This window comes from Uloborus diversus, chromosome 6, assembly GCF_026930045.1.
Source record: "Uloborus diversus isolate 005 chromosome 6, Udiv.v.3.1, whole genome shotgun sequence".
NCBI classification, from domain to species: Eukaryota; Metazoa; Arthropoda; class Arachnida; order Araneae; family Uloboridae; genus Uloborus; species Uloborus diversus.
This window is the reverse complement of record NC_072736.1, coordinates 170,387,571-170,402,583: the sequence shown is the minus strand read 5'-3', so window position 1 is coordinate 170,402,583 and position 15,013 is coordinate 170,387,571. Positions and strand designations below refer to the sequence as shown.

General features: G+C 31.0%; 1 protein-coding gene across 1 annotated transcript in view; it reads right to left on the bottom strand.

The window, feature by feature from the left end:
- Positions 1-15,013, bottom strand: part of LOC129225068 (acylamino-acid-releasing enzyme-like) — a 72,110-nt gene that overhangs the window by 11,964 nt on the left and 45,133 nt on the right. Inside the window, exons 15-19 of the mRNA XM_054859616.1 lie at positions 14,700-14,835; positions 9,127-9,201; positions 8,343-8,423; positions 3,408-3,496; positions 2,116-2,226 (exon numbers count right to left, since the gene is read on the bottom strand). Coding sequence (XP_054715591.1) covers positions 2,116-2,226; positions 3,408-3,496; positions 8,343-8,423; positions 9,127-9,201; positions 14,700-14,835 — 492 coding nt within the window. The remainder of the gene's footprint in view (positions 1-2,115; positions 2,227-3,407; positions 3,497-8,342; positions 8,424-9,126; positions 9,202-14,699; positions 14,836-15,013) is intronic.

The window sequence follows — 15,013 nt, the reverse complement described above, 5'->3', positions numbered from 1 at the left end:
GTTTCTCAACAGCTAGAACACATTTAGATTGTCACTGAAACTCAGCAACATGGTGGTAACAAAATTCTAGAAAAAAGTTCCCTGATAATTCTCTGATGTTCCCTGATTTAGCTCCTAAAATTTCCCTGATTTTACAATCATGGCAAACAGTTGATTTTAGTTTGAAAAATGAGGAAAAACAGTAGATCAGAAAACAAGGAAGTAAACACTAAGATTAAATTTCAAAATAATTTTTTAATTACAATTTTGTCCTGTTCAACATTTAACTTAAGAAATTTGAAAAATCGCACTCAAAATGATTGGAGAATTCAATTAAACATTTTTCATTAAGGTTTAAACACAAACAAACATCATTTACAAGCTTTTTAACAAAGCTTAATAATAATCCAAAATTTAAAAAAAAAAAAAAGTCAAAATGAAAAGAAATATCAGGGAGGAAAACTTCAGAGGTTTGGCGGTTGAAAATTACATTTTCCCCTGATATTTGAGAAATTTTAAAAATACCCTGATAATTCCCTGATTTTTTCCAGAAATTTTCTTGAGAATTCTCCGATTTCCAGGTTGTGTCGCCACACTGAAACAACTTTAGGAGAAACAGCTGTCAGACAAAAGGGGATAACTAAAAATGTCTTTTTCAAGAACAGGTACCAGCAACGGAAGTCTGAAAATGGCTTAAGGAAATTTCGGAATTCCAAAACGAAATAACCACTAGTTTGTCCTTCCCTCAACCCCAGATGACTTGTGGGGTTTGTAGCGACTAAACAGAACTTCATTTTTCTGTTGACTTTAATTTTTGAGAAACAAATGGTCTAAGGTGGAGTAAAATCTCCCACTATGTGTGAAAAACATTTCAATGCATAGAGATTTTTTTTGTTTTAAAGTTTTTCTATGTAATAACATAGCAATAATTTAAAAGTTTGACAAATGGAAACTTACAATACAGGGTAGTTTGATGTACTGAGGTTTGACCAAATACCAATACCTCTGACTAACGGATAGTTATGGGACCAGAAGATTTGTTCTTCATAATGAAGGATTATAGTTTGCTTTTTTTTGAGTTAATAGCAAATCATTTAACAAAAATTACAATATTAATTTAAAATGTAATATTATCACGTTCTGTGGGAATGAATACAATAAGGCATTATTTATATTTTAAATGTGATATATGACATTTTATATAAATATGTTACTATTCATATTGTCTTATATAAAATAATGATACCATACATTAAATATTAATATAATTCTTTAAATAAAGAAATTCATGGAAACAAAATTCAAATTTTGTTACTGCATTGTATATATATATATATATATATATATATATATATATATAAACCTGTGTTTTTCATTAAATATTAAATTTTTTTTTGCTGCTGCACTCTTGAAATATTTTTTTTTTCTTTTTCAAGTTCTTCCCAGGGTGTGCTTTTGAATTCCATTCCCCCCCCCCAAAAAAAAACATTCTCATTCACAAGAACTTCACCATCTGAGGTTAGTTGTTTGGCTGCCCTTAAGAAACAAAACTCAAAAAATTCAACTGCATTCTACAGTTTTATTCTTGTTCTACTTAAAAACTTATGAAAATGTTCAAAGCTTCGGGCAGACAGTGTGTATCGAGGTTTTCACTTCGATCAACTCCCAAAACAATCTGACTTCTAAATATCAATTATTTTAGATACCGTTTTGAGCATGCTGTCACATTAAACTGAACAAACACATTTTTATTTTAAAGAAAAACATAGCACTTAGTTACATTTACAGAGCAACTTCAGTGTAAAAAAAAAAAAAAAGAGTGGAAAATAAATATGGGTTTGTGACGCTATTATAAAACAAATCCCAGATAATGAGGAGGCAACCTGTTTTTTTTTTTTTTTATAAATATAGCCACACTGCTAGCTTTAAAAAAAAAAAAAAAATTCTGATAAAATTGCTTCCATTATAAATGCTATTTAGAGTGAATAACAGGGAACAACCTATACTAAGGGAGTGGGACTCGAAGAAAGCTCTGCTATTTGGGAGTGTCCATTAAGGGAGATTTTTCTGTATTTGATTTCATACATGCGTACAATATCATTATTACCCACTCAAATACAAACTTTTTGAACTCACAGGATATTGGCCACATAAATGAGCAGTTAGAAAACCTCCATGTGAGCCTCCAAAAACGGCGAAATTACTTTTAACAAAACCAAGATGATTTTTCATATACTCAGCTGCTTGCTGAAACAGAAAAAAGAAATCAGTACAAATTAATGCAACAGTAATTAATTGCACACTTTTTAGACAAACTAAAAAAAAAATAAAATACAGAGGTACCCTGTTGCTACAATATGACACATTGACAAGTACCTCTATAACGATAATATTTTCTGGTCCCCATGACTGTACAATGCTAGGCCCGGATCTATAAATTTTGGGCACCCTGGCAACAAAATCCTCCACAGAGGCCAGCAGTGCATATTTGGAACGTTCTAAGTCTTAGTGCTAGTTTTTCAATCAATTTATTGGGTTGTAAGGCATCTTAAGGACCATGCAACCCCCACTCCCACCCCCGCACTGAGGGAATGCAGATCCGGGCCTGTACAATGCACTTTGACTCGCCCTTCATTTCCACAATATTCAGCAGTTTTAAACTCTTGTCTTGCAAAGTGATAATTTTTTACAAAAGCAATTGTGATTTCTTTTTCCAATGTAATATCCCAACTTTTAGGAAAAGAGAGAACATTTTCCCAGCTTTTCCAGAAAAATGTTTTGGTTACAGGACAGTCTATTTAGAATATTGAATTAAACACCCTTTTCTGCAACTAGTGCAGAAAGAATTATACAATTCTGTCCAGTGCATACCTGCCACTGGGGCACTCCACGGTATTTTCGACATTATGTAGAGTCCGTAACGTGACCTTTTTTTGCCATAATTTTTAATTTACCTTTTTGATTAGCAAATTATTTTAATTTGAACTGGTGTGTTGGTAGGAAAAGATCAAAATAAAATAATATGCTAATCAAACAGTAAATAAAAAAGCTATGGCAAAAAAGGTCACGTTACGGACTCTACATAAATGTCAAAAATACCGTGGAATGCCCCTACTCTAAAAGTCAGAGTAGCCCTTCCTTTCCATATATACTCCATGACACTACATGCTTCTCTTCTCACCAGGAAGCTACATGATAGTGTAACTATGAAAAAATAAATGTGCAGCAACAGATAGAGAATAGTAAAACATGTTTCTGGACACATAAATTATTTGACATTTAGCACAAGCTCAAATCCCCTGTCGTTTGAACTGTTTGAAACCCCCTTACAAATAAATAAATTGAAATAATGTATTACCTTTGTCTTAAAAGACAAAATTGAAAAGCAATCAGACTATCTAGCATTGCAACACATAATTAAAACTTACTTGCATATCTAGGACATCTTGACTTCCTACATTTCCAAGAAGTGAATAAACACTGCTATCTCCAAATCCAATCGAACCTCTATAATTTACTGGAAAAAACATGACCTTAATTAATAGACAGTTAAGAGAATAGGCAAAGTAGGAAAGGAAAATGATGTTTTTCTGTTCAGCACACATTTTTATTTTAAAGAAACTAAAAACATACGACTTTTTTCATTTTATTTATGCAAAGGGGACATTACTATTACCACTAGGTTACTCCTCTTCCTTTTTTTTTTTTAATATTAAATGTTTCAAGAATTTATTATTATTTTTTTTTAAACATCTGTGGCAGTTTAAGGGAGAAAAAAAAGTCATATATCTGTGGTGAAAAATAACCAAGCATAAGTCCCAATGATGTTCAGTGCGAGACATAGTATTGTTTCAAGTTACAATTTATGCTTAAAAACAACAATGGTCAGACCTCTTATACTGAATTTCAATCAATACAACCAAACACTAGCAGGATCATTTTTTGAAAAAATATAGTAGTCATCATATGTTTATTACTTGGTAGCAAATTTTACAGTGAAATCTTCATTATCAGTAATCTGCCAAATCACTGCTTTTAACTTCAAAATTCCAGATTTTCCCATTTTCTGGGCAGTATCTTTAATCAACAAGCTACAAACTGACATTGAAACATCTTATACCGAAAGAAAGAAATTTTCATGAAACTTGATATAAAATAATTGTTGCTAACTCAAATGCAGAAAATGCACTGCCTTAATATAATTGCATGTTTTTGCTCACACCACCGTAAGAATCCCAAAAAACTGATCTAAAGAAACTATGTCAGCATGCAATCGAGCAAATTAACACTTTTTATGTTTCAGAAAGCTCATAAGTATTCCGCAAAATTAAATAATGAAAAACGAGCAAGATTATCCTGAAATTCCATTGTGGATAGATCAACAGTTCCAGTGAAAACCCAGAGAGATGGAGATCAGTGAAGAATACCAAAAAAGGAAGAACCACTTCAAAAAGCAGTTACATGGATCTGGCAACTACAGGGTGTGTCGTTCATGAACAAGCGGGTCTGGCTAACATACTCCTCAAAATGAACGCCGCAGTACCATCTCCTAAACTAGTATGTTGTGGCCATTACGAAACTTTCTTCTATATTTTTCCTTTTTCTGATCCCTCCCCATGCTTGACGAGGAAGCAATATTCCCAACAAAAACAAAATTACACATGCAAAAACTTGACGACCATCCCAATGTCTGAATTATTGTAAAAACAAAACAAAGAGCGAAAATTGAAAGTTACTTTAAAAGCCTTACTTGAATTAATTACAAATATTTTATTTATTAACAAACATAAGATGGCAACAGTTAAAAATTTTAAATCATTGAGATAATATTTCCGATCATTTCCATGCAATTAAAATCACGAGAAATACGCAGACGACAATCTATTACGATTTATCTTTCTTATTGTTGCATTAATAAAACTATTTTTATTCGCAAAAAAAAAAAAAAATCAACACCTCTTGGAGCGATCGGCGTCAAAATTGAACCAAAGCCTGTTTACGTATGGATTCACATATATTCCAAATTTCAACCAGAACGTAGCATTACTTCTTGAGATAGGGCACTCAAAATGGAAAAAAAGAACGGGTGATTGCGCTACCCCCTTTTTAGCTGTTGACACAAAAATAAATCAGTTCTTATACCCACTAAGGGCTACTTGCCGATAAATTTTTCTTTCATTCCGTTCATTATTTCTTGAGATACAGCAGTCACAATTGACGACAAAAAACGTTCTATAGCTCAACCCCCGTTTGAGTTATTGACACCAAAATTGAATCAGCACCTGTTCCTGTTAATACCAACATATGGACCAAATTTTGTTTGATTCCGCCAGTTACTTCCTGAGGAATAGCAAGCACGCGTAACTCGAAAAACGTCCCATTGCTCCACCCCCCCTGGAGGAATTCGCGCCAAAAACTAATGGGCACAAGTTCACATAGGGGCACATATGTGTACTAAATTTCGTTCGATTTCATGCGGTAGTTTTTGTTGTAGAGCGGCCACAAAAAACTGGTCACACACAGACGTGACACACATACATACACACACACATACACACACACACACACACACACACACACAGACATTTTCCAAAAATGGTCGAAATGGACTCAGCACACCTCAAAACGTTCGAATCCGTCAAAATTCGAAATTCGAAAATTTGCACGAATCCAATACTTTCTTCTATATATTAGATATAGAAGAAAGTAAAAATGAGTTGTCGTTCTCTCGAATCATATTCATTTATCTTTTTTCTTTTTGGATTTTCTGATATTGCTTTCATACTTTACACATTCAAAATCCTTTCTTTTTTCAGTTTCACCTGCGACCATAATACAACAGGGTTCATACACTTGTGGTTAAAAAAAAATTCCCTGACTTTTCCAGGTTTTCCAGGTTATTTTTTAGAAACTTCCAGGGGACTAGCTTCATTCAAAACTAAGTTTGAATAGAATTATTTTCAAAATAATTAAAATTGTTTGAAGTAGCAATGCAGAAGAACTGAAACTTTTCCTTTTGATTTAAAAAAAAAAAATCTTGGATTTGTTTTTCTTTCTTTCATCTCTCAAAATTTTAAGTTTTTTTAGCCATTTTGTTCAAAACCGTTTCAATTCGTTTACTACTTGTTGAACTTTCAACAAAGTACTTTCAACTTATTTTAGTGTTTCTTCGATGTCACATGTCATGCGTAATATTAGCGTTTTGCTGTTATCGTGCAGCAATCATTTAGCATTCGCTTTTGATTTACAATACCTTTTATTTTCTTATTACTATATAACACAAAACATACTGAGCAAAATACAAAGCTATTTTTCCTAGTAAATATGATTAACTTGTTCCATCGATCGGCGTTAATGCATAATAACAAAAATCAACATCTGTCGATCATAGGCCAGTACCAATAATCATCGGCTTTTTTTTCTTTGGCATATTAAAGGATGCTTTCATAAAAATTAAAATTTTTCTTTTCTAGAAAGTAATTAATTTTTAAAAATTCATAATTTGTTGCACATTTCATGTTCCTTTCAGTAGTTTATATTGAGATAAACATCCAATTTTGTTTATGAAAATTTACATCTACTTCCATCGAGCCTGCGACCAAATATGGCGACTAAGTGAAATATTTGAGATAATAAGTAGATTTTTGAATTTGTAGCATAAAAGTAGTTATAAATAATTAATAATCCTTAAAAAACTACAATGTAAATACAATGCAAAACTACAATGTAAAATTGGAAAAAAAAATTTGGGGGGCAAATTTGGAAAATTCCCTGACTTTTCCCTGACATTTTTAACTATGTCAATTTCCCTGACAATTCCAGGTTTTCCCGAATGAACCCTGTACAATTGCAGGTACAATACTTTAATTTAGAATTAATGCAGTACATCAAGTAAGTTTATGTTTTATTTCTTATCTATATTACTATTTTTGTAGAATTGAAAATGTTTTAGGGGACGGTATTTTGTAATTTATTTAAAATTTTTTAATATCAATTTTGCTAATTTTCTGACATCACGTCAATTTTATTTATTTACAACTTTTGTAAGGGAAAAACAAATATCTTACCAATCAGCGCCAAGAAATATCTTGTACTAAATGAACTATAATTGCTTTATACATTTAAGCCTAAATAACATATTTTTTGATTAAATTTTTACCAGCATATTTCTTACTGTTAGCTAGTTTTCTTTAAAAGAATAATTATGATAAAATGAAACATTTTCAATGTATGGGAGTAACTCTCGCAGAGATATCAATCACAACTTTTTCAAATAAAGCGTTGAAAAAACAAGGGAAGTGAAGTTAAAATTTAGCAAATATATCAAAATCCTTTGCCTGATCGAGAGAGGGAAGATTTCTGGACAAGGAGACTAGACTTTTTTCAGGCTCCATTTGGCAGTTTAAGGGCGCTTGAAGTGATTATTTAATTTCTCATTAATTTAATTTTTTTTCAGATGTAAGCTTCATACTTAAGATCATCTTTAGGCAAAAGCTGCCTGCATAAGGATGACATACAACAATTTTAAATAAAACAATAGCTTGGAGAGTTTGTTTCATTTGCTTTATTTTTATTTTTGTGCCGCATTTCCAAACTCTGATACCTTTTAGCTATGGAGCCTTTTCTTCTCTTGACACTTGTATATTTGACACTTGTATATTTTATTGATTTCACACTTGACACTTGTATATTTTATTTGACTTCAAGAAATTTTGCATTTAACTTTTAAAATTAATCAATTTGCAATTTTAGTGTTAAAATATCGCCATACATAATTCCTTCTGGCCTTTTCAAAATTCATCTATTTAAAATACATTTAGTTCTTTCGAGCCTTGCTATTCCAATGACTGAAATTTCACCTAGCACAGTGAAGTACCGTTTATACCTTTCTCTTTTATGCGTTTTTATTAATTATGTTTTTTAAATTGGTCCGTGCAGAGCTTAAAACACATTAATGGGCACCTATTATACGCTTTTTCATTTAAATGCTTTTTTCATGCAGTCCCTTCAAAAACGTATAAACAGTGCTTCACTGTACTTAATTTTTTTTTTATTATAGCATATCTAATTATTTTCAAGTATATATTTAAAGAATTAACATTATTGATTAAACTGAGACTTCACTTTTTTTGACCTTGATAAAGAAATTATTTGAAATGGGTGATAATTAGGGAAATTAATTTTATTCATATCAAATTAGGTAGTGAATTAGCTTATTAAATTTAATTTACTAAAAATAATATCTTATTACAAATGAACACTGTTTGTTCTGTGACACTGCTGTATAAAACAATATTCTATTTTTAGCAATATTTTCTTTTACACACACACACACATAAAAGTGAAAATAGAATCAAGCCTACCTTTACAAATAGTATATCCTAATTTTACGAAAAAGGCACTTAAAATGTCAAAAGATGTAGTAAAAGCTGAATGAGGTCCACCTGCAAAAAAGAAGGAGAATACTTCAGGTCCCTTTTTTATGAACCACTAGCTGTACCCCACGCGCGTTGCTACGCCAACAAAAAAATACATCATTATTCTGATTTTCATGACAATCGGTTGAACGGGGCAGAAGTTGCTACTCTGCAGTGCCACCTGGTGGCAAGTGGCTTCAATGAGCATATTATGCACCTTCTCCGTGGAAAAATACATATATATAGCAATTTTCATAATAATCGGTCCAGGTATCAAGTGAAGCCGTGACTATATTCAAATTTTGTACTCACGGAGTTTGCAAGATCAATCCATCGCTAAAAATATCAAATAGAAAAAGTTTTAAATCCCCCCGTTGCATGAAAAGCCATAAAACAATAAAGAAAGAATTTATTTGTTCAAACTCGAGAAAAATGGCAACAGCTAACTTCTTATCAATGAGATCTTTCACGCGAATTAATTTCTGCAGCCGATAATATTATTCGCATTTATCCAATGGATTGTGACTTAAATTGGAATAAAAAAGGAACTATCGATCAGATTTTTTTCGAACTGGTCTATAAACATTCCCAGTACCAAAAATAACAAACGGTGAAAGTTTCAGCCAAATCTGTCGGGTAGTTTTTGAGTTCATGGATGACATACAGACAAACATTCATTTTTATATATATAGATTAAGATGGGTATTAGCAAAATTAAATAAAATCTTACCATGTGGAAACATAATAACTGGCGATTCCTCATTTTCTTTTGGGGTGAGAACAATCATTTCATATGACAAATCAGCTGTAAAAACATAAACATGCATATTAGAAATGAACCAAGCTTTAAAAATCAGTTTCTATTATTGTTAGGTCAGGGTTAAGTTTCTTCCAGGACAGTGGAAGTACCTGGAAGAAATGGGAAAAGGGGTAGAAGAAATAAAAGGAAGGGGGTGAAACCAACCAAAAACAAAAGTTGGCAAAAGTCCAACTATACAGGGTTCATACTCTATTTGGACGAAAAAATTCCATGACTTTTCCAAGACTTCAGTGAAAATTTTCATGACCTCGTTACATGAAGAGAATAGCACTATTTAATCTCATACTTGGTAATATTTTGAAATGAGCATTAGCAAAACGTTTAGTATATGAATGCCACAGCCTCATTGAAGCACTTACTCATAATGGAAAAAATATAAGTGCACACTTAAAAAACTAAACTATTCTTATTTATCTTCATCATATAAATTTTCGTGAAGTAAAAATGCAAGTAACAAATATGATGATGCTTAAATGCCTGATATATTTTTTTAAAAACAGGCAGAATGATATTGAATGGGACAAAGGTCATCACTAAGTTTCAATAAATTTGCTTCAAAAGTTACCTTTTAGTGTCAACAGTGCTTTTAATCATCCACGTAACTTGCAGTATTTTGGTTCTTTAAAGTAAAGCCACATAGTTTAGTTCTTTTTATGTTTTTAAACCAGATCTTTTTCGAAAAAAACATTCAGTAATGAATCAATCTTCTGATTCAAAAGTATATTTGCTTTGTTTACAAATTTGCATATTTTCAAATGCATATAAATTAATAGGTTCAGAAATTCCAGAACATGTTTAATTCTTGACATTGAACGTAGTAGTGGGTCGCATGGATTAATTTTGCGCGCCGTATGTTGGGATTGGGAACTACTGTTTTAGAGCATTAGAATTCCTCTATTTCTGTATTCTATCGCCTGACTTAAGATCTTTATTTTCTAAAGCATTCAACAAATTAAGATAAACTCTGATAAATTTAATAATAAAGTCCTTACGAGTGAAGGAATCGAACTTGCATGCAATTGTATTGCTTTTTTTTTTTTTTGAGTAAGCGTGGCAAAACTAAGAATGTGAAATTTTGCTACTACATAATATGAAACATAAGAAGTGTTGAAAATAACAGAAAATTCAAAATAAGTAATGTCCAGGCAATAAAATCACATCGCAAAAAATGGCAAGTGGCTGCGACAGAAGTGGATGCAATGAGATTTCAAAATTCAGATTTGATTTTTGGAACGTTCAATTTTCCACTTTCAATAGCTTTTATGTGCTATACTGTTAAATCACTCAAGATTTCTAACGCTCTTTTAGCTACTGTTCCTTTCTCTTTGTCCAAGACATTTTTCCATGACTTGAAATAAATTTTCATGACTTTCAATGAAAATTTCAATTTTCCATGACTTTTCCAGGTCTGAAATTCTATTATTTTTTTTCCATGACTTTCCAAGATTTCCATGACCCGTACGAACCCTGACTATATTAAATTAGCATAAATACTCAACCAATTTGTCTGTAAAGTAGATGACATCATTAACACTTTCAGGGTTCATACCCTTTAGGCAGAAAAAAATTCAAGCACTTTTCAAGTACTTTTCAAGGTAAAAAATTTTGTTTTCAAGGCAATATCATAAATTTGTACTAAAAATATTGTATGCAGATTTCATTTACTACAAACACATAGAAATAAGGCAATAATACAAAAAGTATAGGAAAACAAAATTGCTTTTTCTACAACGAGAGACGCTTTGATGAAAGATCTACTGCGTTGAAAGTTATTCTGAAAATGTTTGAAAAGTTCGATCATAAAGAGAAGCAGATAACAAAAGGTTCAATTTTGAGGTTTTTCAAAGGCTGCAGCAGTCAGGGGTTTGTATATTTTCTAGAATCAGCAAATTAATACTTTAAAAAAAAAAACCTTTCATAAGTGCTTTTAACTTTTATGGGAAGAAACTAAAATACCCAAGTTCAATGGCATTGCCAGAGAGGAGTTTTTGAAGTCACTCCCCCCCCCCCTGGTTTCAACATTTATTTCCAATAGTTATACAGTGGTTTATTACAATATGAGGGCGGTTAGGACAAACACTACCCAGAAAGTTATTTCAGTTTGCACTATTAAGTTCTAAAAATATTAGGTTTGCAAATAATTTATAAGTATGCAAATCAATTATTCGTATGTAGTATGTATTAGTTGTTCAGCCAATAAGGCATTTCAACTGTCCTCGAAAAATTTAAAAATTAGGAAGTAAGAAAAGTTTATGAAAGTCCACAGTCCAGTCTCTACACCTCAAAATATACAAAAGCAGCTTAAGTAGTAAATGCTAAAAGTAATAAGTACTTAAGTAATAAATACTCTGAATGCAAACTTGAGCCTATTCAGCTTTTATTGATTAACTTGCAATAGTCAATAAATGTGCAAGTTCAGATTTATAGAGCCATATTTCGAAATTGAAAAGATTCACAAGAAGTTGACATATATTATGACAAAAGTAGTTTTATTTTGGGAACAAATGGATTATTGTTGAAATTAGAATTTAAATTTAGAAAGGCAATAATATTCAGGTGATTTGTGAGTTCATAAAAAATTACCTGAAAGTTTCAAAGAGGAAAATGGGGCGAGGGGGGGGGATAATTTTTAAAACTAAGACCCCTATTACTTGAATATACATACTTACAACAATAACTTTTGCTATGCATACAATTCATAAAATAGTTTATTAAGTCAAAATAGTCTTCATAGAAATACCATGCCCAGTGCCTGTTGATAACCAGCAACAGGCACTGGGCCTAGCTAGGCTGGTCCTGGTCACTTGATTAGATCCAAATGAAGATCAATGACCCTCCTTAAGCTATCTACCCCTTTGCTGGTTAAAGCCTCTTTCAGTAAGCTGCTCCAAGTACCCACAACCTTAATAAAGTAGTAATTTTGAACATTTGAGGAAAAGGGGAAAATTGGAGATATAGGGAGGTAAAAGCATAAAAACGAACACTACTGGATTTCAAGTGAATAATCATAACACAACCAACCCTGTTATACACCTTAATTATTTTAGCACACATAAAAAAAATGATGTACTTATAAATAAAATTCAACTCAATAAAATTATATAAATCAACTTTATATTTAAAATACAAACTTTAAGTTAATTTGTTAGGTGCTCAACTACTGAAATTTGAATTTTTTTCAAAAAATCTGTTATGACCAAAAATTAGGTAAAGATAATCAAATAATTAAACAAGACCAAGGTAATAAATTCTTTAACTCTTTAGTTATTAAAATAAAAAATAAAATAAGCTAATCTGATGTAGCAGTGTCAAAATAACTACTTATTGCCAAAAATATAAAAATATTTACAAAATGCAAAAGGATTGAAATCTCAAACAAGGGAAGAAAATTTTCGCGAATTAAGTTTAATGTTGTCATGTTTCCCATAAAATAAACTTATATTTTACTAAAATTAAACATAAAATATGCTAATCTAAGGTAGCAAATATGAAAATAACATCCGATTAGTGAATATATTTAAATATTTGCAAGATGCTAAAAGATTAAAATTTCAAACACGAGAAGCAATTTTTCGCGAAGTCTGAGTTTGTTCGACGTGGCATGTTTCCCATGAAATAAATTTATTTGTTTTTTATTAAAATTAAACAAAAATATACTAATCTAAGGTAGCATATGCGAAACTAACATTTGATTAGCCAAAATATTTAAATATTTGCAGGATGCAAAAAGATTGAAATTTCAAACACAAGAGTAATTTTCTGCGAAACCCGAGTAAGTTCAATGTTGTCATGGTTTCCAAATTAATTTCTTTGTTAATTAATGAAATTAAACAAAAAATAAGCTAATCTAAGGTACCATATGTCAAAATATCTTTCGGTTGTAAAAAACATCAAAATATTTACAAGATGCAAAAGGATTGAAATCCCAAACACGGAAGCAATTTTTCGCGATTTTGCATACTGAGCACATGTTCAGAAAATTGCATTGGTGAAATACTTTTTTAAAACTTTTGAGCACAATTCGTTGATTTTTGAGAGAATTTAAGCACTAAGAAACTTTTTCAAGGTTTTAAAACTTTTTCAAGGTTTTCAAGCACTTGAAAATGAACTTTATTTTTTCAAGCACTTTTCAAGGTTTTTCAAGGGCGTACGAACCCTGACTTTGAGGTCTATGCCCGAGCGTCACTGGGGTTACCGTTTTTGGTGAAGGGAACTAAGCCTGAGATTCACTCGGGGTCAAATTTTTACTCTATTAGCTATAAAAGTACGAGTTCTATACGTTTCTAACCTTTTTAGATACTATCTACAAACCTTTTACTTTCAAAAAAAAAAAAAAAAATAGATGGCAGCACCAGGCAGAAATAACATGAATCATGATAGAATAGGAAGTTTAAATTTGAGTTTATGCTTTGAAATGTACTATACAAAAGCAAATGTTATTAAATAATGTTTATTTTCAAATTAAACCTATTTTCAGATATTTGTTCAAGATTTAGGTAAGTTTTTAATTGAGTCTGAGTAAACTTTTATGGTTAAAAATTATGTTTTCCTATGTGAAACTTTTTTTTTTAGTTTCAGACATGCTTTTTTCGAAAATTTCTTACTAAAAACTGATTTTTATTTCATTCAAATAGTTCCTTCCTTACGAAAGAAAACATCTTAAAGTATGTAATACATTAAAAATTACTAAAATACACATCTTCTAAGTATTTTTTTAAAAAATCATGCAAAGTGCCAAAAAACCCCAGTCTGGAGGGAGATATGCGGTCGAAATAGCTCAGACTGGAAAGTGTTAATATTAGAAATTTTATTTTTGAGAAAATAAACAACTTTCAAGCTTTGGGTTTGAAAGGTATATCTACTGGCATTGCTGCTACTACTTTTGGAAAGAGCATTGTTAAAATTTTGTAAAAGAAATGTTTTTCAGAACGGCTAAGGAAAAAATCAAATAACTGGTTTAAACATACATAACTATTAGTCCTAGTTAACAAATAAAAAAATCTGTTTTAAAAATTATCCAAGACTAATCTCCATTGAATGGTTCTATTCATTGAATGAGTCTTCGGACTCAACAAATCATAATTATATTTGAGAGCTGTAAATTGTGTTGTTTGAGTTGAAGTTGGAAGTTGTACTTAATAGTTAATTATTTTATCATGTGTAACTAATGTTTACAGGTTGAACTATATGTACTTAAGGATTTCTTAGAAAATGCAACTACTTTATCACAAAAAAAAAAAAAAAAAAAATGCAATTTATACAATAAAATCTTAACAAATAAGATTCTTCCACTTGGAAGGAAAACCTACTTCTTTCGCCTAGTTTTTTCCACTTTGGGAGAAACTTAACCCTATGTTAAATACTTAATGTGTTGTAAATAATTTTTTAGGATTGAAATTTTTATCCTTAATAAATAAATAAATAAATAAACATTTATGCATGAATAAATATAATAATGTATGGTTTAAAATGCATGAACTTGCCATAATGCGGATTAGGAGTAACTGGTGTCAGTTTTTCAACCCTCCAATTAATTTCTTCAATTTTTGAAGGGCTATTTGTACCTAGAAGGAACCAAGTTACAGAAATTTTTCCATTGAAGGCTATTTTCCCTAGAACCTAAAAGATCAAAATAACCTTATTTTAGAAACATAAAAAACAGGTAGAGGAAAGGGGGGCATATGTGAACATGTATGTTTTAATAGGATAACGTGAAGCAAAAAATCTTGAAAAATTCTCAAGTAAAGGCAGTACCAGTCCTACTTATTGGCCTTATAGAGCAAAGTGCCAGTTTACG